This window comes from Chelon labrosus (assembly GCF_963514085.1).
Source record: "Chelon labrosus genome assembly, chromosome: 11".
Classification (NCBI taxonomy): domain Eukaryota; kingdom Metazoa; phylum Chordata; class Actinopteri; order Mugiliformes; family Mugilidae; genus Chelon; species Chelon labrosus.
Window position 1 is genome coordinate 16349098 of NC_140344.1, and position 26831 is coordinate 16375928.

General features: G+C 42.7%; 1 protein-coding gene across 7 annotated transcripts in view; it reads right to left on the reverse strand.

Moving 5' to 3' along the window:
• Positions 1 to 19951, reverse strand: part of mef2aa (myocyte enhancer factor 2aa) — a 57701-nt gene extending 37750 nt beyond the window's left edge. For 2 of the 7 annotated variants that reach the window (XM_084556046.1, XM_084556052.1), the window contains exons 1-2: positions 15946 to 16124; positions 272 to 489 (exon numbers count right to left, since the gene is read on the reverse strand). In XM_084556046.1, coding sequence (XP_084412172.1) covers positions 272 to 325 — 54 coding nt within the window. In that variant the 5' untranslated portion in view covers positions 326 to 489; positions 15946 to 16124. Of the gene's footprint in view, positions 1 to 271; positions 490 to 13406; positions 13539 to 15945; positions 16125 to 19649 lie in introns of those variants that run through there. The other 5 variants (XM_084556050.1, XM_084556049.1, XM_084556047.1 and 2 more) reach the window with 4 other exon arrangements.
• Positions 19952 to 26831: the final 6880 nt, after the last annotated feature.

A 26831-nucleotide genomic window follows, 5' to 3' on the forward strand; every position in this document is an offset into this window, starting at 1 on the left:
AAAATAATCCTCTCATGTAGAGGTGGAAAAACCAACAATACATCTTTCTATGCAACATGGGATTACATTCCAGGAAGGCCATGTATTTGTCACACACACACACACACACAAATTGCTCAGAAATAAGTACAGGAACTGATAAAGAGTCAAGATTGGCAAGCAGAAACTGAAAATGGTATTTATATCAATATTAACTTAATACCAATACCAGACGGATGTAAACAGACAGAGTAGCTAGATAGATAGGCGGCTGATTGATTGGTCCACTCACCTGCCTGTTCCTCTCATCCATGATCCTGGTGATCTGTATCTTCTTCCGCCCCATGGCTGTGTCCTTTCCGGTCTCTCTGACACCTCAACAATATCAGAAAAACAACACGCTCTCTTCCCCCACTCTCCTAGTACATTGTGCGACAGTCTCTCTTCTTGTATACACTTCTCTCACTCTTCTCAATTCACTCTTTGCGCTTCAGCAGACCACACCACAATCTGCAAGAGAACCGAGAGAGAGAGACAGAGAGAGAGAGAGACAGAGAGAGAGAGAAACAGAAAGTTAACTTGACACTCAACCATGTCTCCTTCACTTCAAAGCACCGGGCGCTCTGTTTTCTGTTCTGTAGCACATTCAGAAAGCATGAGACCCACATGGCACGCCGTTATCTCCTCCACTGCTGCACTTGAACCACAGCTGAAGTCAATAGAAGACAGCTTTGCATTCGCGGCAGGAGGAGCTACGCGAGTTGCGCCGACTAGTTGCTTCACCGCTAGATTGAATCATTCATGGAGAGTAATCTGATCATTTTGAAGGAACAGTTTTGTTGAAGTACGCCTTTTTTCCCTTTTGAGAGTTGGATGGGAAGACGGATGCTACGGCTAAAGCAAAAGGAGCATTAATTTAGCTGGAGAGTGGAAACAGGAGAGCCAAATATCCGGGCCGGGAGGTCGGGACCTGTATTGCCGTCCGAGCTGCATTTGTAAACAAACAAGTCTAAAAAATTTAAAGTTAAGCGCAGCAGCGACAATTCCCGGGTCTTATTAAGGGTTATTTGCGGGGCTGGGTTATTTCTGGGCTGAGAGCAGTACCTTCTTGAAGTCTCTGATGGTTGCCTGGCAACTGGTTTCAACTGGTGTGAATTAGTGAGCTCTGAACTAAAGTTTTGTTACCTTCAGAAAGAGCCAGGTTAGCGGTTCCCCCAATCACGGTTATTCATGCTAAGCTAAGTTAAACTAAGCAGCTGCTAAAGCTTCATTTGCTGTACAAACACAAGACTGGTGCAGATCCCTAATAATGTAAAAAGGTGTATTTCTCAAAACTTTTGCTTTTCCTAAGTTCCTTTTAAAAAAGTGTCTTCATTCTCCTACCTGCAGAGACTTCCTGATCTCACCCACCTTGATGCCAGCTTTTCTCTTAAGATGATTAAGAGAGAACCCGGTTTGGTGTTGACAGTAGGCTGTTTGAAATCTCCAGAGTTGGAGGAGAAGCCAGGGTAAAGAGATTTTAGAGGGGTGGGGGGGGGGGGGGGGGGGGGTATATTCCCACATGAGTTTGCAACCTGGCCAGTGGTTCAGACCACATTGCCCCCCAGGGAACATCTAACTCTGTCCTGTCTCTGCCTCTCTGCAAGAAGAGATATAACCCCCTCCCCAGAGGCACATCCATCACTTACACCCAGCAAATAGAAAATGTCTAAACAACTGCATTTCCCATATGAGTACAAATGTAGAAAGGTTAACAACTCGGGCCATTAGATGCAGTCAGCAGTTGCGAGGCGGGGAAGCCAGGGGCCGAATTGGCAGTGAAAACGAAAATGACCAGTTCCAGTGGCACACGGTCATTATGGGTTACAAATGGACTGGCATTATGGTGTCTGGCTGTCTGAATCGGGGCTCCACTGTAGGCAAACTTGACTGAGATCACCTTGCTAACTACCCACGCACCGCTGTCTGAGCCAGGAAAGTAACTGCCTGAACCCCCACAAAGAATTTCCCCAAACCACATCGCAACCCCACATCACAATCGGCCAGGGAGAATGACGACGTTCTTATTCATTCACCAATTCACACACAAGACAACTGAGCAGCGTTCAAATTAAAGCAGGGTTTCTCATACAATGTTAATACTATGGCGGCCCACCAGGGTCTAATTTACTCCGTCACGACTCCCTTCCTCCACCTGGAGGAAATGACTACAGACGTAATGTGAACTAGCTTAACTTTGTAAGAGCTAGGTAGTGCAGTTAAATTTGCTAATACTTTACTTAATCTTACATACATTTGTCCATAGAAAGCCACGTCTCACAAGCATTAAGTTTAGTATTCATGCACAGGCTGCTGCTAATTGTTGTTAAATCATGTGTAATGACTCTAAATCCAATATTAGCGTCATTACGGTAATTTAATGACAACTTTTTTTCTTTCCTTTATTCTATTTTAATTTGAAGAAATTCAAATTTAATTTCTTTCTTTATGACAGGGGGGATTCCTCACACCCAATTTCATGATGCCAGCATCAGAGCTTTGATTTTATGGTAAGTTTCGTTGCCAAACACAGAGATTATAAACCTGACAGACAGCTGAACACTGGCGTGTATTTTATGTGACTACATGTAAGGGGATAATCTTCTCGATAATCGTCTCATTCATTTTTATTCATACACATATGAACAAATTTGCTGTCGGTTATCTCAAGTGGACAAAACTTGAGGTTTGTTTCCACTAACCACTGAAACTTTAGTGTAAGCACCGTGTACTGCACCTGAAATTATTGCTCCACTAAGAAATGCTGCACGTCTCGCTTATTTTCTCAAAGTCCAGTGAAACATCAGAAGGAAGTCGAGACACTTTCCCATATACCCACGCATGTGCACATTCTTTCCTCTTTTTATGCAGAGGAGCTGTCACAGCAGGACAGTTCAGGTCTAGAGGCATAATAGACTGTGTCATGACATTTTTCTTGGACAGATACGAAATGACAAGCTGAGAGGGCCCTCAGACTGCAGGTGTGCCACGCTCCCAACTTAGTGTCCACATTCATCAAAAGTTAAGACGAAATCTAAAACAACTTGCTGGGAAAAAAAATAAAAAATTCCAGGATTAGAACGAATAATGTTTTTACTGTGATCGATCGTATCGCAGCAAACGTCATAATCTAATTTCAATGTCCAGAAAATTTCAAGCTGGTCCTACTATCCAGATAAACATGTCAGAAGTTGTTCAGATTACAAAGGGGAACAATGCACGCACTGTGGCGGAGTACATGTTTGTGCGTGACACCCTTCTCTTCTACTGAGTGTTAGAATGGGACAGAGTATCTGTTTATGGCCTAAATCATGTGCTCTTTGTGCATGTGAGTGTGCGCAAGAAACAAGAGGCGAAGACGATAAACATAACAGGAGTAGAGGAAAGTATCGAGGCTATGGGGCCACCCAGGGAAAATAGGGGATAGCCACATGGTTGACACTTGTGAATAACGGCAGACAGGTAGATGAGGTCAGACACCTTGTTTGTAAAAGGGATGCACGGATGTGATTTGTTGAACCAGCACTGGATTTGAAACCAGGCATTTGTCACACATGACGGCCTTCTGTTTTGCTCTGTTCAGCGGCTAGCTAGCATGCTACAAAGCTACTACTGATCCATCACATGTACAGTAATGTGCAATCTTTAAGATACAGATACAGGTTTTACATTGGAAAAAAAAGGAAAAAGACACAAACACAAAGAAAATGTCTAATCAGTTCATCAGTAGTTTGTATATACAAAGCAGCACATTGTATAACAGCCTTTCATTACAGTTAAAAGACCTTGATATGATACGTCTGGTCCACTTTGATATAAACCAGCCTGGCACTCCTGAAAGATGCTTACCAAACATTTGTTACACATAAATCAATGTGCAGAGAATGTGTCACCAGAGGACCGACCGCATCAGCTCGACAGAAAGTCAATAAGACAAGCCTAACACAACAACTCCAAGCCTTACTGTACCCGCTGTTAAACAAAACATGCAGTTTTTGAATATCCCATGCACGTAACTAAGCACTGCAGCTGTTTCCGGACGGCGTGGCGACGATCGCGTATGACGAGGTGCGAGGCTGGTCAAGTGACAGGAATGCCAGTCCGCCTCGTCCTTCTCCTCCTCCCTTAAGAGTGACCACTGAGACACTGGGAGGCTTGGTGACAGGCCTGGTCCTTTCACAATCAATAAAACATGCTCAAATCCCAGTGTAATTACTAGCTCCAGCACATCCTCCTCCCTCTCTCTCTTATTGTAAGCCTGGGTTCACTCCACACAAAGTTGAGGCAATACTCCCTCAACCGCTGGCCTATATAGAAGTAACATAAAATTACATTGTGCATTTCTGTTTTGAGTTTTGCCAAATTAACAACAAAACTGAGGCCAGTGCTTTTCTGTAAGGATGAAAAAATAAAATAAAACACTACTTGTTTCCATCTTAAAAGTCAAAGTGGACTATGTTAAATTCAATCTGAAGATTCATCCTATATGATTTGGGTTAAGAAGCCCCCCCACACACACGCGGCAAACATGCCTCCACTTCTTTGAAGGTGATGGACAGCAGCCAAAGTGTTCAGCGTAGCCGTGACAGTTGCGCTTCCTGTGCAAAGCAGAGTGAGCCTCAGTATCCTACCACAGGCCGTGGGCAGACAAGACTCAACTTCCTGCCCCTCCACTTCCTGTTATTCAGGACCCTTTTACATGCCCTCTGCGGGGGAGTCACGAGGAGCCGGGGCGAGGTGGCGGTGGGGAGGAAGAAAGGGAGGGACCACCTTGGGGACACCCTTCCCCTCTTATCCGTCCACTTATTACCGTCCTGGATGGAACTCCGAGACTAAACAACAACAGAAGCTCATCTCTTGTGGCTTTTGCTCTGTGTGCTCAGTCTGTTTACTGTAAGGATCATTACACAGGCTGGACGACGTGCGCAGGACGCTCCCGGGCCACTCACTTTACAATTAGTAGGCAGAGACCTTTTCTTGTTATTCAAACACTCCACTGGTTACGTAAGAATGAATCACGGCTCTCTCCACACGGGTTAATATACATTGAAAACAACATGATTAGGACTGAACTACATTTCTAAGAATGCAACAGCCTCACGCGCTAATCTGATGTGCATTGATTTTGTGAAATAATCCGTGACAGCCTTCTTAAGTGTATCAAACTCAAAGTGTCAACACTGCGACTCGGTGTATGATTAGCTCCTGGCAGACTGAAGACATAAAGCGAATCAGCCTAAATCCACAGTTTTACCGATTTGGCTCAATGGCGCCTTGACACCAGCGTAATAGGAAATGAACATCCACCTCTTTGTTCTTGCTTTCATCAGGAGGTGCTGTACCTGTAAATGGGGCTGTTGGCCTGCGGGGAGTGGAGGCAAGCCAGCCCTCTCACACTCTCTCCCTCTTCCCTTTTGTTAGAGAGCGCTTATCTCCCTCTCCAGCAGTGAAAGGCAGGATTGTGGCCCTAGCAGCATCACTAGTGTTAATGTCTCCTGATGCTAATCTGACACACGGCTGATCCCTCAACAACCACTTTCTCTATCCCCCTTCTTTTTTTATTTTATTTTTTGCCCTCCCCCGTGCTTTCTTCATTTCTTTCTGGCTTGCTTTTTCTCGTGATTTATTTCTTTCTTTTCTGTTTCTCTCTTTCTTTGAACTCATGTTATACATTCCCTCACCTCAGTTTCCAAGGCAACTAATGAGACATAATTAATAAGAGCTATCGCAAGGGCACGCGAACAAAAAAGTGAAAAAGGAGGCTTTGAAAAATGTAGCGAGAGGTGGGGCGGTCTGCAAAACATGGACCTTCTGCAGCACTTCCCCTTCCTCTGTGAAGCATTGCTTGGGGTGACATTTCTCATACAGGAGAGTGATTTGAATAACATTTCAAGGAAAGGCTGAACTGCTATTGATATGTACACCTTGTAGGTGTTAAAGGAAAATTGAATTCATAGTTTGCACAAAAGGAAAGCCTGCAGGCTAAAATCTCGAGATTATAAAATGATGACTCTTGAATCTTTAATAAACTGATTACAGATTTACGCCATGTAAGAATGTTCCTTGTCTTATTTTATTAAGCAATATGTTTCCCCGCATACTAAATCAGTCTGAGGCGAACTTGGTTGAGTATCAAAACGAATTGTTCAAAAGGAAACAGTGACCTGCACAGCGGGGACAGTCACAAAACCGGCAGCGAGAGCCTACTGAAATGGCAGCCAAACAGACAGCGAGTGGTTAATCTGCCCTGATGACTGGAAGCTCAGTCCAACTCTCCGATGACCCAGCTGTAATCCCACATTGGATCAATGCAAGTTCAAACAATCCTCCACGCTGCTAGCACCTTGCTTGGGCTGGGGGATGGTGCTGTAAGACAGGGACCAGGAGACAGAAAGCTACTTATCACCTCCAAAATGACATCAAAAGGAAAGAAAACCCCACAGGATGAACCTGTTCTCGCTCAGAAAATGTTTCGCTCAATGGAAATTATGTCACTCTTCAGATAAATACCAGACACCAATCTACAAAATATGAATGATGATGAGTGGATATAACAACCAGTAACCGAAGGACATCATATGCTGACAGCCTTAGCAGACAGACATCCTCCATCTCACTCTCACAGTACTGTCAGGGGATGAGAGGACTATGCAAGGTGACTTTGACTAACTGCCTTGGGGTTTCATGAGAAAACGCCATTGACATTACATTAATTTCATGTCTCTTTTTTAAACTGACTTAGTGCCACAGAGCCCTGGATAGCAGGAAAAAAAAGAAATGAAACAGACGTTTTGCTTTAGCTTCGAGGCACAGGCAGCGGGGATCTAGAGGCCAGGAAGACAACAGTGACAAATAGGTGACATGATCTGCTACCGACTATTTTCCCTGCTTTAAGAGTCATTCGACGGCAGGACGAGACATTCGCTCGACAGAGAGATGATAAATGTTAGTCAGAAACTTTCCACTGCTCTTCACGTGTGTTTGGCTCTGAGAGCAGGTGAGAGAAAGAGAACCGTAAAGAGAGGAAGGGACGAAGAGTCAGACAGAGAGAGTGGGAGAGAGAAGACAGTATGACTGTGTTAACTATGTGGAAAGATGTAAGGGAAACAAGACTAAAAGAAGCGCCCCGCGCCCATCCCATCCCACCTCTGTGGTAGTGTGCGGCAGCGGCGTTGTAACATAATTACTGCTGGGACACTTCTATTCCCAATGATCCATTTGCGTCAGTCAGGTTTTCAAGCCCAGCCAATGAATGGATTCTCAGTTTCTCAAGGATAAAGAGATGACCCTCGCCTAACAGTTATATCCATTTCATGTAGAAAAGCTACTCTCCTCCTCAAGGTAAATCCCTTGATGGATATTTGAGTGAAACTTTCACGAACAAAGAAAACGATGATAACTTCCACGATGCACGGGCGGGGTGATGAATTATGTCTCATTAAAAATAAATGCGCGCGATGACTGAGAAATTATAGACACATACAGTGCAGTTGCTATACCGTCCCGCTAGCACCAGTTTTTGCCTCCATCACGTTCAGGTTAAAGGGGCAGAGCATTTTTATTTTCCAAAAAGTGAATTTTTGAAAAACAAATAACAGTTTAGCAACGATGACTGTTGGGTCTGTCATAAGCATCTAGATAATTAGATGACAACAGCATAGGCCACACGACAAAAGCTATTTCTAACCCACCACTCTCCTTTTTCTAATCCGAACAATGAGGGTGGCCAGAAATAGCAGAATTTTCCGAGCTCTAATTTTATAAACGGTTTTATCAGTGTTTCTTTCTAATACTAGATACGTTCACACAAAACAATAGGCCAACATTGTGCTTGGCGTTTAGCAAAAAGAGCAAATGATATATGTAATTTTCTACTTGAGAAAAGGGTCAAATGTATGTATGTATAGTGCAGACAAAATTTCTTTTCATACATATAGATGTTTGAGTTAGAAGAGCTTTTTAGGATTCTGGATATACAATCAGGAGCAGTGAGCAGTAAGTCTTGGATGATTTATAAACTTGGTTCTGCACGCGATTGGCATGCCACCACTATTCCTCATCCTGGCATGGAGCAAAGAATCATTGTGACCTGGGATAATTCTCTATTACATTAACCTCTTGACCCTTAGAAATCATGCCTAATCACGCCGTCTGAAGCATGTCATGCTATATCCGTAAAACGCAATTGACAGACTAATGGCTAACTACTCGCTTCACATTAACCCTGTTTCTCTAACAAATTATGTCTCTGAGCTAAAGCCCTCCATCACCAGCATTCCTTATGACAGTGTGTCACTTTAACAAGTCATTGTCTTGACACGGCACAACATCAGTGCTCGGCGCTCTTTGTGGATGAACACTTCCTGATGTGTCACACTTTGCTCTAACTGATAAAGTTGCACATCTATTTCTCTCTTTTCTCTATTTCATTCATTTTCTTTCTGCTTTCCCAGACAGTAGCAGACAGACATGCAAACACACGTGCACAAATAAAAACGAATGCGGCGTGGTCCTAGAGGTTTATACATTTGCATAGAATTACAGTGTAGCGCTGCGGTCTGATATGGTATGACGGCATTTTGTCCATTTGCATGGTTGTCTATCATAAGATGGACTTTTCACTTGGGAACAATAATAATGCCAATCCCATAGGGAGCAACAATCCTACACCCTCCCAGGAACCCTGTGAGCTGTGTTAAGTGTCATTGCAGCCTTTTGATGTTGCGCAGAACGCAACTCAGAAATGGTAAACAGCAGAGATGAACCAAGATCTTCCTCCAGGGGGAATCCACTGTGTAAGGATATTAGGGACGTTATGCATAATGTGTCTCAGCAGTGGCGCATTTAACCAGTCTCAACACATCTTTTCTATACACTGAGAACCCAGATAAGACACAGAATTTCTAGATAGCCCAATTCTCCACCAGCGTCTGGCAAAAAAAAATGCTGCGGAAAACCAACTGCTTTTGGTATATTGTCCATATTGTTTAGAAGTACAGTTAGAGTAGTCTGCCTTCAAAGCAATGTCTGCACTTAATGGAATATCTTTTTTTTTTTTCTTTTTTGAAAAGCTCAGAATAAATATTTGATTTTCTCTTCCCATTTTTATCTTCCACTCGATGCCTCTTTCCCACCGTGTTCCATTACATAAAAGGTTTATGCAATCTGAGCAGTGAGGATGGCCATGAGTCATAACAACAGTGCAAGGGGCTAGCTGAAGTACCGCAGATTTTTATTTTTCTTACAATTTCACGTTACAGAATTAGTCTTTAAATGATTTCACGCAGGCCTGAGATTCGCACCTTTCATTGTCATGTAAAACATTTAAAATAGCCCGTTTCTGATAAATATCACGTGACTGAGAGGTGCTGGAAGTGTCTGTGGAAAGTGTGAAGTATGCACTTGTATTATGTTTGCTGAGGAGTTTTATGTTATTAAGGTTTTATGAGGTCGTGCCGGCTAAAGCTTTCATTTTGAATAATCACTGACGTTCTGAATTGTCTCTTGCGCGTGATGTGTTTCAGCAGTAAACAGCACTTTCAAAGGCAGACGTCCCCTGAAAATGAGCAAGGCAGATCACAATTTCTATATTACGCGCTCTTCTTGGTAAAGTGGCTTTAATAAGAAAGGTGAGAAGATCAGTTTCTTGCTCGCTGATCTCAGTTTGATATGTACTGGCATCAATAAAGAGCACACGCCGAGTAAATAATTGAAGGGGACTTTTCGGCAGTTTCTCCCAAATCAGATGATGTGTGTTAGCTGTCACATGAACGCTGTGTGCAAACGCTGGTGGAGAGGGAGAGAGCCGCGGAAAGGGAAAGACAGAGAGACACACACACATGCCCTATTGCTGCTGGCCTCTTCAGGAATCAGAAAAGATTCCTGAAGAGGCTCTGGTTCTGAGTCCAAGCCTCAGATGGCTGTTAGCCGCTAGTCCTATGTCCCTGGGCCAGCGTCGGATGATGAATGCCACCCTCCCCAAATCCCTACACGCGCTGTGAACACCCCTGGTAGTTGGACCGGCGACGGATGTCGAGGGGAGGAGGGAAACCAAGTGAAGGAACAACACGGTCTGACATGAGTACAGGATGGCAACAGCTCACCGGTGGAAACACTACACCATTTTCACCTAGATCTGCAGCCCACAGCACACAGATGGAAAGTGGACTGGGAGAAAGGGAAAGGACAGACGGGCAGTCGCACAAACAGCGGGCAGACTCAACACCTCACTCACGATCACAGTCACACTATAGAGAGCTAGGATCTAGAGGCAGGATAATGTTTTCTGAATGTCTTGGATTTAAAGTCACTTATTTGGACTGATAAATACAGCCTGCCAGAGAGCAAATAAGAAGCAGTAAAGTCCTAGAGATGGTATGACGGCTTGTAATTATTACACTTGACCAGACTTCCCCAAAAATAAGCAAGGTCAAAAAAAAGACAATACTTATCACTGTTAATCTTCACATGCCACACAAACACAACAAACCGTTATCTTGTTACATTGCACAACAGTTCGGAAACTTGTGCGCTAACTAAAAAGAACACGCACAAGGCCCAACAGCAGAGAGGAAGACAACTTTGAACTGTAAGTCAGAGCCCTGCGGTGGACCGGAGCGGCTTCCAGAGAGCAGAGGGGGGGGGCTGGGTCACTTCCCTCCTCTGTTCATATGGCTGATATGTGTGTGCTGCAGAATAATGGGAGGAATCACATCCCCCCCAGCTGTCCTGGTTCACATGGCGTCTCAGACAGACAGAAAAACAAGGATATTGCAGGCCCGGCCTGCTTCCTGCAGCTCCTGGGGCCACATGGAGCGGTCCAGCTGCAGGAGGTCCAACTGTGAAATCAAGCGGCTACTGGACTTTTAGTCAATGGGCTTGATGTATGAGCTGTGGCACCCAAGTCTCACTGCTGTAACTACTACAGCAGCCATTGATAAACACTTCCCCGTGTATCCCACTCCTTGCTGTCTGGGGTAACGTAACGGGAGGCTAAATTAAATAGGGATAACGGCTGCGAATGATTTTTAAAACTACCCATATTAGCACTCGTTACAACAACAACAGAGCCAACCGCTGTAACACACACAGCGTGCCAGACTCGGAAAAAAAGTTAACTTCAAAAACAGTTCAATTGTTTCTCTGTTGATGAAGCTCCTACTTCATCGACTCTATATAAAGCCAGAGAGGTTAAATCTCCAGTGAGAGATGCTTTTTAAGATCTACAGTAGAACATCAGGAATTCAATACAGTGGGGCATATTAGCAATCAGGGGAGATCTTTTGATCTGGTAAATTATATTATAATATATTCCTTTGATTTATGTTTTTTTTTTTTCAAAGTCTCATTAAAATGCAGTTAAAATGCAACTCAGCAAAGACATGTCTTTCTTAACTTCTATTTTGCCTTATACATATTTCAACTTGGTAACTTCTCCACGCGTCATTCTCTAATCGGCATCTCGGCACAGCCAAACGTGAGTTTCAGGCCAACAACAACATAAAATAAGCTAAAAAACAATGACTAACCAAACCACAGGACACACACTTTGGGTTCTATGTCCCATGAGTGTGGCCCACTTACTTTAGAGTTGATGCACAGTGTGATACTGTGGTTTTTCTTGCAATCCAGAAACCCTAAGAAAGGGGAGGAGGCCGCAGAAAGGTGCAAAGTGACTTGACTCATCAAAGTCATCACCTTTGCTCCACCACATGCTTCCACGGGCTACCCTCCCAAACCGCACAGTGTGCTTGCACCGCTTTTTAACGTGGGACCGAAAAACATATGTATGACAATAAAGGCTAAAAGGATGCTGATACGGTGGATAGAGTGACTATGAAAGCTTGACGCCATAGGCTTGTTTGCATTCACAATTACAGCCCGCATCCAGTCTGGATGTGGAGCAAGAGACAAGACGAGGAACACAGCGGCTAAGGCAGACTGACAGCAGATTTAGAGCGTGACTTTGTCTGAGGAGCTTCCTGCTGTGTGGTCCGGGTTGAACAGGTGAAGAGACCTATGGCCAGGCCTCATTTGAGAGAGCAGGGGAGACAGGAAGACGGTGCGGCCTTAAGCTGCTCTGTCCCGCTCAGCAGCACATGTGCTGAGTGAGCCAAACAGGGTGGCTTACCACCAGAGGTCTCTGTCAAGGGCAGGACAGTTGAAAGGTCACTGCTAGCTGTCTCACTATACAAACAGTACCTCAGCGGCTAATGCGTTCACCCTCTGAGCTTACATGAGGCCGTTACAGGGCCCGGACAATCAGATTATAAACAGGGTTTCTTACTGCCAGTGAAATGAAGTTATTTAATCAGGGATCTTTTATGGCAGTCACTCTGGCATTTCTTAAATATACTATATAGCTTTAAATAGCTATATCACAGCAGCGGCTCATGACAACAGCACATGAGCGGCCTGTCTAATCCGAGACGCGCCACACACCACATATAACGAGGGTCAGGAACTGAACCCAGTACCTTCTTGCAGTGAGGCAAGAGAGCTAAACAAAGAGCCACCCTTACGCCTACAGTCCGGATATTTGCAGGCATGCACATGAGTGATATAATTAAACACGCTCAGAAAGAAAAAAAAGAAAAAAAGACATTTAAAAACTATATCCCCTGACTTGAAATCAAACAGCCGCAAGTTTTTTTGCCTAAAGTTTACAGCTAAGGTTTTATTTTTTTTATTTTTTTTTTGGGTTTACCGTTCAGCAAGAGAAATAAACCATATGTTTACATATGCATATTAACAGAGCAGCTATTTGTTAAGCCAAAAAAAGAAAGTCTTTTCTCTTCGGTCTGCAGGGAACAGCCTACAGTTAACTGCGGTCTAAAACATTATCTGCCAGGCGCAAGATTCTGCATGCAACCTCCAGGTCTCACAGGGGAACGCTGGAATCTCCATATTGATGATGGAGCTCCAATAAACAATGAATCATGTTGCTAAGATGCTTGAGTTCGACAAAGAGGAGGCTTAATAGTTACACTGTGGCACGGGGAGTTACCATGCATCTGAGGGTTTTTTTTTATCTATAAAAAAATATATAAAATAGTACTAATATTTTAGAGAAAAACAACTGAGAAGAGTTTGCCAGGTTCACAAAGCCGACCCAAAGTCCTAAATTTGGTACGTTCTAACTTTTTTCCAGAAAACACATCTGCACACCTGCTAAATGTAGAGTGCACACACAGCAGCTAGCTCTGTATAGACACCACTTGAGTGTTTCACAAAATAACATCTGATTGGATTTTTAAAAAGAAAATGGATTCACAATCACGCAAAAGATTTAAAAATAACAATCATATGGTACTCTATGGTACTGCAATATCCATAAGTATTGCTACTTTCTTACTAAATCTGCGGTGTAATGGAATATTTTGGCTTACCACACAATCAGAGACACACTATCCGCTTTACTGGACCAAAAGTGTTCTGCTTCTATCTCTTATTTTTCATTCAGTGCATCCTTGGCTTTCAGCTCTCTGGTGTTTTGTCCTCCTTGGGAAAAAAAAAATGTCCTGGGAGGAGGAGAGTGGAGGAGAAAGACTTTCACTCAGTGATTCAGAGGCATCGCGTAAACGCCAGCATTCTCTTTCTGACAACCAGCGTTAATTGCGGATCCGACTCGCCCACACACTCCACATTTCTCCTGGAAGGAGAAGCTGAGACTCTGAGATTGAAGTGGGATGAGGAGTGCAGTAAGAGATGCTGCAGCTGCCCATTCCTCGCACCATCGCCACCTCTCATTTCTCCCTTTCCACTGAGAACTTGTGCTAAGACGCCAGCACGCGCTCACGCACATTCACAGAGACATGCAAGGGGCACGCAAACACAACATGTAACAAGGCTAAAACGCTCAATAAACAGTGTGGAGTATCGGCCATCTATCACGCAACACTAAATCACCCTATGCTTGATTAAATGACACAGGGCAGAATCTAATAGTCGTATTGTCAGACCTTTCCGTCTGTTTGTGTAAAGGAGGAAACCGAACATTTGGGGTCTCTGAGGTTAGAGCAACAGTTCAAAGCACGCGAGATGAAGACATTTATGATGGCTCTGTCTGCGCCTTCATATTCACTCACTCCTGACTAATATATGACATAAATTGTTAAAATGAGATTCATTCCAGCGCGATGAAAAGAATCCCTCATCCACACATTAGACATAAGAGCTCACGTGAGGTGGATCATGAGCAACAAGGCCCATTACTGGCGAGGCCTGGGGCAGCACAGAAGCTAATGACTGCAGATTGGAGGGTGCTTTAATGCTTTGCTTTAGAAATCACTGGAAACCAGCTGGTAAGGTATAACGCGGCACGGCCGTTCGAATAGCAACAACATAAAAAAGGACAGTGAAAAATACAAGGATGCTTTAATAGTGCAGCAACTACTCGTGCCCCCTGAAGAATTACTTTTACAATAAAATTTGTCATTGGCTCGACCCGATAAGTGGGGAACATACTGTAAGCTGTAAAATATTTACTGCTACCGTTGAGGCAAAGTAATCATTTTTCACTATGTGAAGGTAAACAATGCACCGCCGCAGCTTTTAAGGACACTAATACACATCCATACAATAACACATAAGAAAACTTTACAAGTCAGTACGTGTCAAACAAACAAATGTCTTTATACATTCATATAACGACTGTAAAATGAGTAAAAAGGGAAATTGCATGCAGTATTATCTGTTCAAGCTGAAAAGAACAACTACTCCTTCAGTAATAGTAATGACTTATGCAGGGTACAAACATTTGAGAAGGTCAGGTTACTGTTGGCCATTTCCCACTCTGGCCAGGGGTTAAGGTCACCGGAGTGCCAGAGATTCAAAGGACCACCAGACAGCAAAGATCCTCTCTCTCTCTCTCTCTCTTGCAAACTTCTGCTCTTAAACAGCGCACACAGAGCTAATGTTGAGTCTGCACTGCCCCGTCGCCCTGCCTCTTTATTTAACTAAATGTACCAGCCTTCCTATATGGTGAGAAGTCTGCCAACACAAAGTGTACCTGCAAAACATGTTACGTTATTTAATTCGTCTGGGCACGCTTTAGCTGAGTGCATTTCAGCTCTAGCCAATCATTAACCCCGGCTTCTTCTATTTTAAATCATTTCAAGATATAGTGTGTTTTACATCATTTGAAGGACGTTTAAAGGCACCCGACTCAGTTAAGGATCTTCTACCATGCAACACACACTTGGAAAATCACTTTATCTCCTCTTTAACATTACATACATGGATACAGTTTAAAAAACGCATAAGGATTATTTACACTTTTTTAAGTGAAAGGGAGTGTTTAGAAGCTGTATTACGTTGAAACATATAATTTGTAGTTGGACAACTTCTATTAGATACTGTCGCTGTGTGAGCCGGCCTGCTGTAGCTAAGGAGATGGCTCAGTGGTGTTATTATGTACACATTGATTACTATTTTGCCCAAACGATGCGCCTGTTTTACAAAGTGCAGCTTAGGATTTCACACGCTGGAACATAATGACAAACTCCGTGGGAGTTTTTTAAATATTTTTTTTTAAGAACAGCAACTCGCAAAAAAAATCTGACCATCTTACAGAAGCTACAGCCCAACTCACTACGATTAAAAAAAAAAAAAAAAAAAAAAAAAAAAAAAGAGAAAACTTTCTCAGAATTAGCGACATTGCGCGCGCCTGACGGCACCCGTTAACCTGCGCCATTTGGGCATTTTTTACGCATGGGAAGCTGACCGATCATCGCCGCCTTTTCCCGATGTTAGACGACTTCTGCGTGGTCTCAAGTGCCGCAAGTACCCGGGAGAAGACAGATAGATGTCTCCTAATGTCTCCCAAATCCACTCTACGTCTCCCTCTTGCGCTTTTCTACTCTCACCCACTGTAGCTACAGTATCGCTGCCACACTCCGCAACATTGTTTCTATTTCCGTTACTCACCTTTACTCCCAAGTCAGTCGCTGTATATAGACACTCTATATCGGTGACTCCAGTGGATAAACGTAATTTCAGTTCACATTTACACGCTGACTGCTATTTTAGGGGGAGCTGACAAACTCAGAAAAGCCAGTCTCCCTCTTGTCAGTGAGAGACTCCTCCCCTTATCTGACGAACTGCCTCTCCCTCCCTCTCGCTCTCTCCCTTTCTCCTCTCTCTCTCTCTCTCTCTCACACACACACACACGAAGTCAAAACATTTATTACAACTATGAAAAGTCTCTGTTTTGTTCCTAAAGCTTGGATATTTACTATTAAATAAAAAAGCAAATGAAAGCGAATCCAAGTTCAAGGAAAACAAGCGTTTTCTACGAACTACAGATTCACTGATATGTTACCAATATTATTCCTGTCGCTATAATAACAACCCCCCCCCCCCCCCCCCCCGAGGCAGCCATGAGGGCGAGGCATTTACAGTAAACACTGAACTGAAATGAACTGAACTGACAAATAGTAAGAGTGAGCAGATGAAATAATAAGAGTAAGACACTTGTGTTTCCTCCCACACACACACACACACACACACACACTCCAGAGTTGAACAAATACTTTCCCAAACTGCTCACAGCATTAGATACTACGTTTGACGTCATATCTCTAAGACAACAGTAATGGAATTCGGTTTGAGCGGCGCTGCCGCCGGCCAATCAGGAGCCGCAGCGCCTGCCGAGCGGCCAATCAGCGGAGGAGGAGGAGGGCGGCACCCCGGGCGACTCGCATGTGGGAGTGTCACGTGTATTTGCAGGCTCAGAGGAGGAGTGGTGACTGACGGCCCGCCCGGCTGCTCTTATTTATTTATTTATTTATTTAAACCGGTATTTGGAGGCAGGTGCGATATGGAAAATAGAGCACAATTATCGACTTCTCTTGCAATTAAATGCGTTTAATATAATGGAGATTAGAAACAGTTGACCAGACTTGTTACTGGTGTAAATATACACGTCCGCACAGTCTATTACAGTTAAAAGTAGCAGTATAAACCAACTATAGGCTGCCTGTTGCTCAGGCCAGAACTTGAAATCAGTCTCAAAGAAGCAGGGGTTTTCCTTCAGTTTGAAAACTTTAATTATTTCAAACAATATTGCATTTTTTACAGTTGTCGTAAATGTTGCCCTATCTAACATGTACAACAAAGTTAAGATGAGCTCCACTTTCACATGCATCATTATGCTCCTTGCGTACGCTCACTTGCCAGTTCATTAGGTACACTGGTGAAAACTCAAAGTCATTCTATTATAACCGTCCTGCACTAAATCCCCATTCATGACTGTCATAGTGCTTTATGTTACACTTTTGTTAACTCAATCCAGCTAAACAGCACCACAAACTACTTTTTTCCAAAAATGATCTTACAGTGGAATCACCGCCTTTCAATATAATTATGAATTTAGTGCAGGACTGTTACAGAATGCGTTTGCCTCCACTACTAAACCTAAAGAACTGGAAAGTGTGTGTAAATTTGCTATAAAATGATATAATCTGTTAAAGTATAACACTGGCATGGGGTTATTTTGCATCCACCATCTTCTACATTTCTCATGCTACATAATTTAATCTTCACTGGTGGTTTCGCCGCTCTTAAGTAACAGATCCACATCCTCTGCTTCTGTCACAGTTCGCGTGCCATGTTTGCTCGATGTTGTATGAGGCTTAGAGGACTTACACAAGTTGCCCAAGTGTTCACACATGAGGCTACTTATTATCTAATAGTAAACGCATGTGATGTGAATGACTGCTTCTACATCACATGACTGCATTGTTTGTTGACGGGTTTTATACGTCGTTAATTTCTTACAAGAACCATTTGACTGTTTAGACTGCAGAGACCCACAAGACAGACTCGCTCAAAGTTTTAATGGGCTCGTGCCTCGTGCATGCTTTAGAGAAAGCAGTCAGAGAAGTCAGATTTCTCTGCAAACAGAACCAGTGACTGGATGCCACCACTGCCCCAGTAAAGTGCTATTTGATTTTATTACACAGCATGCTCTAATAACTTAAAACTAATGAAGGAAAATGGCTCTCTCTCGCAAAGTATGGCTGCTGCTTCTGGTGCTGTGCGTAGGATCATTTGTATTTGTCTCGTATAGCGTTGGTCCCCAGTGTGCTGTGCTACCTTTCTCAACAGATAGTCCCGGTCCTTAAAGCAAGGGCTGTGTCTAGTCTTCCTCGTCCCTCCTGATTCCTCGCGGCCAAGGAGTCATCTGTCCTTAGTAACACTGAATGCCCACACCAAATGGATGCTATATTACCAACCCAAGCATTTATTAAGGTTAAATTGTTCTTATGCCACAGTTTATAGCAAAAAAAATAATAATAATTAAAAAAGCATGCAGTAATCTTGCAAATATATTGCTACAAAAACAGTATTATGGTAGATTTTAACACATCAATGGAGATTAAATGGATGTTTTATCCATGCAAATCTTTGTTTGTCAAGGATAACTGCACTTTCCAACTATAAATTACAGTGTGCAACATACTCATTCAAAATGACTGAATTCCTAAACACTTTTTTGTTGCACTAATATTAACATCAGCTACTGTATCCTTGATTTATACCGTCCTCCCACCTGCGTCTTACGCACACCTGTACTTTATATTGTACCATTACTCATAATGGAATATGCAATTTTGTTGCTTGTTTGTGCGGTATCTACTGTATTTGATTGTCTTTTCTTGTTGTTGGTTTTATTTATTTTTAAATTTATTATGTATTATTCTGTGCCACATAAGAATATTAGCAAGTTTGCATTGGGAAAATAGAGGCACATTTTCAATCAAAGCACTAATTCGTAGGGGCCATTAATGCAAATTGCGTTCAATGTCAAAAACATTTCGCACCTAGAGTCGTTTTTTTTTTACAATAAAGACCTTTCATCTAACTGATTTCGCTGCCCCAGCTACTAATGCACGGTCACATTTGTCTAAATGTCCAAAAATAATCTGCAGACTGTCTGTGTTTCTAAAACTCAGCATCCGCTCACTTTTACTATTTAACAATTAACCGAAATGTATGAATGATTTTCTGCCTTCTGAAAGTATGCGGTCTGTAACTGAAACAATATTTGTGATATTTTCATATGTAAAAGAAGTATAATGTGAAAACTATACTAAAAGCAACAGAATTATGACTGTAGTTGTTATGTTATCTCACACATTTTTGTTTATCAGTGCGCAACAACATTAGACTGAAAGTTTTCCCACCCGTTTTCTTTGTGTTTTCAGTCAGCATAGTTTCTGCTGTGTAGTCGTTCTACATGAGTTCAGGCTGTCAACAGTTTGCAAGTTGGTCAGAGTATCTTCTCAGCAGCGCTTTGTGACAACATACACCCCCTCCCATCTTCCTAAAGTGATGCCAGTAACAGCAACAAAAAAAGAACAATCAAAAAACAAAAAACAAAAAAAAAAACGCCACGGTACTGATTTGCATCAGCTCGTTAAGTTTCACCGGAACATGATGCAGTCGACTAAAATATGACACATTATGTGTGGCAAGATCGTATCTCAAATCCACGAAATTGTGCAAAAATGAAATCTGTATTACTCAATGTAAAACCTGGAATCAAACTTGACCTGAGTTCAGCTTCACATTTTGTTCCACATGACGTGTGATGAGTCATAATCCTCTTGGTGATACCTGTCTCTCACCTGTTGTTGCCCAAACGCCTCCGCAGAACCTCCTTTTCCAGTCTCCGCCTCCACGTATTGACTTTCTTTATCTCTTCTTTTTGTTCTTTCTACGACTCTTCCTCTTCTTTCTGCCGCTTTTGCGTCACCCTGCCCATTGATTTACCTCAAAGCCAGACCAGCTGGCTTTGGATGCTTCACTCCGAGCCCTAAGAGGCCCGTCTTCACACCCTGTTCCTCCTCTAGTCCCTTGGTCTCTCTGCCGGCAGAGAGCAAGGGGGGCAGCGGTTTGAAGGGTAGGACCCCAGATGGACATAGACATGTCGGGCATGTGTTATGTGATGGGGCTTGGCTCTGAGCTCTCTGGACCAGCCACAGCTGTCAGTCATAACTCCAGAAGGTGTTGAAGATTTTTTCCCTCCACTCTCAGCCTGAAAAGAAATTTAAAAAGTCAGTCTGGAACAAAACAGAAAACTGATTTAGAGAAAAATGCTAAAAAAGCCATGAAATATTCATGTGCAGTACTTTTGTAAATTAAGAGGGGAATCTTACACGTACGACATAGTAAGTGATGCATTTCAACCAGCTGCAGGGTCGCGCCAAATAATGGTCTGTTCCAGCAGGGCTTTGATGCAGACAGCTGGCATTTCCAACATTGCACCAGACCACAAATAGACCCAGACACTCTTTCCCTCCAATTAAAAAATGCATGTGGCAAGCTTTATTAGGATATACAAGTCAAGTTTGATCTACAGTACGATAGAGAGGGAAGAAATAGATGTTTACTTTGCAGATGAGAAAGGCGCAAATAGATCACTGAGTCACACCATTTTCGGCGACAGCTATCTGACCGGCGAGCTGTGAAATAACATTTCATTATCTGAGGCTCATTAAAACAACCTTTCTGAGAAGCCCTCAACGCCTCTCACCTATCCGCTCGCTGCACACGACGCGTCCAGTCATGGGACAAACGCTGCCAGCAAATGCCACACCGGAGCTCGCTAACTTTTTAGATAACAGCAACAGATATATAAAGTTACCCACTACAGCACCCAGTAGTTGCATAACCGTCAAATAAGTTTCTGACACAAATGTGCATGTAACACTGAAGTATTTAAATCCAGCAAGGTTTTTAGTGTTTGGTAAAGTGTGGATTTATTTAGTTTCTGGCTTAAAATCACCACAGCTCCCCTCCAGAAGGATTTTAAAGTGGTACTGATGGTGCAAAAGTTTCCAACAACGCTTCATCTGACTCGAACCACAGCAACGTGTTAGACAATCAGGATCAAGGATCTAAAAATACCCCATGTCTCACAAGTCTGAAAGTCTTCTCTCATTACCCGATGTAATTAAAAGTAACCGAGGCATTCAAGCTCCGAAATAGCACGCAAGCTCCTAATGTGAAGGAGTGACAGCAGTGGTACAAGTTCGATGAGGAACACGGAGCCATGGGCGCTCCATGGAATGCGGGACAAGAGAAAATTGCCCGGTTGGGTTTAATGGTCAACTACAGTTTGAATATGTTTCGTGCAGCTAATCAGCTAAACAGATTTAATGGCAGGTATGACTTCGGAAGAGTTTTCACTCTTTTTACGTCTCACTTCTGCACAACTTTGACTCTCTTGCAGAAGCGCCTGTGCTCTTCCCGAGGCAGAGAACGACAGCACACAAAGGTCCCTATGATGAGCTGATGATCCCTCTTGAGATTGCCACTCTCTGGGGATCCCTAATGTATTCGTCTCTGTTTATCAGGCTACGGAGTGCTTATCAACGGCAAGGGGGAGTAGCCCAATCATCCATCCTGTCTTGTTTGCTCGATGGGCCCCCTTTTTCTTCCCCGCAAATGTACAGAGATCCAGATAATAACACAAGTTCGTTAATTATCTGCAATATTCACACGAGTCTATAGCTCCATTTATAAAACGGAGCCTCCGTCGCACTGAGCTTATTAAAAATTTAACAAGGTCAGGAATTAAACTGCTCTTACCATCATTCATTTTGTCCCCAATTTCACGTGGTATTTAATTAATCACAGGGAACGGCCCCAATAATTCACAGTGTCATAAGTTGGCAATGATGTTAGGAAATGTCATGCTTGCAAACATACATGTATTTTCATTCCTGAAAGTTAAATGGAACAAGACACTTCTCTAATTTGTGTTTTTTTATACGTATTTCTGTGGTCGCATTTATCAGAGGAAGAAAAACATCAACATTTGGATGCGCTTTCATGTTTTTTTTGGAGAAGAAATCATTGATGCTACGCGAGTAACATGTCGTACTTAGGCGCTCGGCTGTTGGCCGATTTCACAGGTTTCCTGACATGATGATTGCATCATAAGCAAAAACGTGTGTAAGCGTGTCTGTGTACGTGTGAGCTCCTGACATTGCCAAAGCCAGTGAGCAGGTGCCATCACTTCTCCTTCCCAACACCTCCAGTGAAAAGACATGTTGAGGACGAGCTGGATCAAGAGCGTCTGCGGGAGGGAATGTGTGGGTGAAACCACTCTAATTTCTGCCCACCAGTTCTCGTTGGCATTTTAGTTTCCGTGACACACCGGGCTAATGTAATTCAGTTTGTCAGACTGTATAGAAAGAAACCTTAGCAGATATGAACGCACTGTTACCATGCTGTACGAGTAGGCAGCATTTAGGCAAGGCAGAGTTATCCGCTTTGCTTTTTGTTTGACAACATCATTTTTTAACTGATTCAAAAATATATATATATATTTGAAACTGTATTGTTATCATTATCGTATTGTTTTTCCTGAATTGCTGCCACACACATTTTTCTGAAGCAATTATGCATAACGAAGGATTTATTTTTAGTTGCAGTTGCCATTTAAAGATCAAAATAAACTTACATTGTAAAAAATTAATAGAGCACAAAATGATTACTATTTTGGTTTGCATTACATTCACTGTCAAATGTACAAATAGATAGGTAGGTAAGATAGATAAATAGGTTTACCTACCTAGTGAGCTATTTTCCACTTTCCTATCTCACAATTTATAAGTTACAACATGCGTGTACTTTATTTATGGGCCATAAAGAGTCAAAGTCACGCCCCGTTCAGTGCACACCGTGGGAACTTTTGTTGAGAATAAAAAAAAACATACGGTAGTCAGTGGCAAGACAGGAATAATTTTTGTTGATCCCATTCGCACTGCTCCATGAATTACACTTTGGATGTTTGGCACTTTAACGCGTAGTTTTGCTTTTTACTTTTGTGTGAAGCCGCTCGTCGAATTAGGCTTCATCCCTCGTCTCGCAGGATGTACCAACATGATCATCACTTCGGCGGTTTCCGTTAAAAGAGGTGAAAATCACCACTTCAGGGGATAGAGGTAGCTGGTGAAGAGAGAAGTTATGAAGAGAGAAGTTACGATGATGACACTTATGCGACTTTTTGTGGGCGGGTGTTGTTTTTCCAGTAGACTTTAATAGTTTCATGGTTTAATCTATGACCTTCTTGACTTGTTAAATTAAGTTTTGAATTGTCAGACATCCTACGCATAGTTGCATAGCTGACTGCAGTAAGTATTTCCCAATGTGGTCCACCATAAGTGGCGAGACTTTTCCTTTCTCTTGTTTCTATCCAGTGCATTTCTGGAAGATTCAAAACAAGCCTTTGAGAAAGACAACCTTTTGGTATCTTTTCATCCATTTCAGGTCGTGGGAAATCAGAGTGGGTGAAAAAAAAAATGTTTTTAAGGATTTGTTGCAAGGCAGCAAAAAACCCCCTTCCATCATATTTTCATAGTGACTTGGATAATAAACGGTCAAGGAGAACTTCCTCATCCTTTCTGCCAAATAAAACGCCGCCATCAGAGTAACTCCTGGGTTCAGCCAAGGGAGCTGTATTATTTGAATGCCACATGCATTAACAATGCTACATAGAATAATAATGAAGGCAGTGTTCAAAGTGTTTCAAACACATTTAACAAATGACATTTAAGGGCACGTATTCTATAAACTGTAGTGAATTTAAAAGCAACCCTCCCAACACTGACTACACTGCTACCTTTGAACACACACATACCCACACAATGCTGTATTACACCGCACACTCGATTTCTAAACATACCCTATCATGCAATTGTAGGTAGTAGGTGTCCCATTCCCGCTAAGCATTATGACTCACACCAGGCATAGAGCAAGCTATCCAACTCTAATCCACAAGAGATAATTTGGTATTCATGTTTTACAAATGTGCTTGAGAAAAATCCCTAAATCTCTCTGGCAAGTGCAGTCGAGAAAGTCGTGCAAGCATGTCATCCGCCGTGAAAAGGCAGCGCGACGGTTGACTAAAGCGAGGCTTTGTCTCCTGAATTCAGCCTAAAAGACATTGCCATCATCAGCTTTCTTTGTTGCAGACTTTGTCTTTCCAGTATTCTACTGGTTTCTCAAAGGTAAACAGAGGCTTGACTCGGTGGGACACATGCAGTTTTCCTACAACAGGTAATAAATTTGCGTGTCAGGCCTGCGCGTCACAGATTAAACATGCTTTGTTTAGGATGATTTATGAGCGCAATGTCGTGCTGGGTGCACTTGGCTGTGAGGAGCTGAGGGTTTGATGGTGGTGAGGGGGTAGCAGGTGGGGCGGTGGGTTGGTGAGTGTCAGATTTGTCTTACAGGAAGACTGATCTGTAGCTGCTCCGAGGGTGCCCACTGCAACACACACCTCTGTCATTAATCACACACAGCCTCAGAGTAGAGAGTGCTTTGTCTTCTCCTCCTCTCACACCAGTGCTGCGAGCTGTCACCATCCAGAGAAAAGCTTACTTCAGAACAACTATCCAGAAGTAAGAGAAACTCCGGGAAGAACATTTATTCTCACGCAAAAAGATGCAAGATGCAACTCTAAAAATATGGCCCCCTTGCTTGCCGCGGCAGCTGTTGCATGCCAATATCTGCAAAAGACACGAAGGAGTGGAAAACCTACAATACTGTACTGCTTTATTCTTGCACTCGTCCTCCTGCAAAGAAGGTTACCTGGATATACAGGATTAAGATCATTCACTATCCTTACAGAGAAGCAGCTGATTCAGCAGGTAGCACAGCTAAAAGCATGTTGACTTATAATCCAAATACAGCTGACTCCCGATGCCCCACTTTCTACTGATCGCTCACGCTCTCTGCTTCCGTTCGGAGGCTGAATTTGAGGTAATTAATCACAGCAGGCAAAGTTTTAAATCCAGGATCTTCTTTGAGGGTGATCAGTTGAATTTCTTTTACTTAAAACTCATGAAAAAAAAATAAAAAATCTTTGCAGACATCACATTACATTGCATGCATTAGGCAGATGCCTTAGTTCAGGAGCATGAGCTACACGAGTGCATCCCTTCTGAATCAAATGTTTATACTTGCAAGTGAGATTAAATGCTCTCTATGATTTTCCCACTTCGCTCTCAGTTTGATATCTTGAAGCAAATGTCAATAACACGAAAACTTCAGTTCTATAATTTACTGCAGACTTGTGGACGTAATGGAAATAATATACGATACTGCAGTAGGGAGAAATGGCGTTTATACAAAGGGAGAGGCGAAGAAGGAAAAAAATCCAAGACGCATAAAAGACTGAGCTTGTTATGACCTGCACGTTTAATCAAGCCTTTATTAATTTTTTTATTTATTTTTTTTTGATCAACCCATTGCCCATTATTTTCAGGAAAGGTGAGGTTAATGAAACATCTCAAATAATAGCGTTCCCAAGACATCTGTAAGAGCCAGAAGGAAAAGTCTATTCATAACTGAATATCTGAATTTAAAAAAAAGGGGGGTATTCAGAAAAGAGATTAACAGGCAACGCTTTAAGCAACTTATTGGTTATACAGTACATATTCCATTTAAGGCATCAAAGATTTGCATGAAGCTGGTATTTTCTCTGTGCATTTCAATGTGTGCTTTTGCCCCCTGAAACTGTGAACATTTCACGTTAAAAAAAAAAACAAAACAGGTCTTCTTTGCACTGGGCTCAAATTTGCCGACTACCCTAGGCATCTCATAAACAGTTAATTTCTGAATGTGACCTTAGGTGGTCAGGAAGGGGAATAACGATCTGTCAAAATAGGGCTCGAGTGCACAAAGCATGCTTTCAGTGTAGAGGGCCAGATATGTAGAGTATATAATTGCAAGCACTGTTTAACATTTATTACATTCGGTACACCATTGCGGTTTGTTTATCGTAACATACCAGGCAAACAGAGTTAATGTGCCCAGGCAAATATTTGCACCACTATATCGAATTCAGCTCCCAAATTAAAGATATCAGAGAGGCCAAATAGGGTCGCGTGTGAAATAACAGAGTTGTTAGGCCATTCAATGCTCCATACACAGATTGCCCTATCACACGACTGGCTGAAGTGTTTGCACACAGAGCTTTGCCGCCTGCGGGCTTATATATCACACTGTGCCTTATTAAGAGCTTTTACAAAATCTGGCTTTCACTCGCCCCCTTAGTCACCACTCTGAGGGCAGCAGTCTTCAGGACCTCGGTTTGTACACAGCGCCAACTAAACGCTTAGCCCCGCTGAACAGATTGGGGCAGTGTACATGTGCACGGCAGATAAAAAGGAGGAAATGGAGATATCATAGCTGCGCTGTATGAACTTGGGCAAAATTGGTTTAAAGTGATATCCCTCTCCAATTTAAATCGTGTAAGAGATCAGGCACATTCAGCATTATAGGATGTCACGCCTTGGTGTGATTCAATTTTATTTTTCGGCGTATTGGACGGCCTGCTTTGATGCACACCACAACATACTTCACATTATTCCAGTATAATTCAAACAGTGAGTCATATTCTTGCCTTTTCAGCATGACATGTATCTAACCAGCTTGTGCAGTAACACGTTCTGAAAGCCATGAAGACGGCGTGGTGTTAGTCTCTTGGTGCAAGTTCAGCTGTCAGGCTGACAAGCCATTTACTTTTATGCAAAAGTAATGAGCAGTGACCACTGACCCATAAATTAATTATCTGCAGCTGCACGCTGACCCACTGAAATGACTTCAGTGCAATTGTTGTTATGATGTATTCAGGGTGTAGCCCAACTGTGTCCTATTCCTAAAGTCTCTAAAATAGAGGACTCCATTTTATTATAGTATGCTGGGAATTCCCCACCATTTCCTCATGCTCTTGACCTCCCACCCTCCATTGTATGTGCAAGGAGAAGGTCTGAGGCCGGAGTGGACCTCGCAGC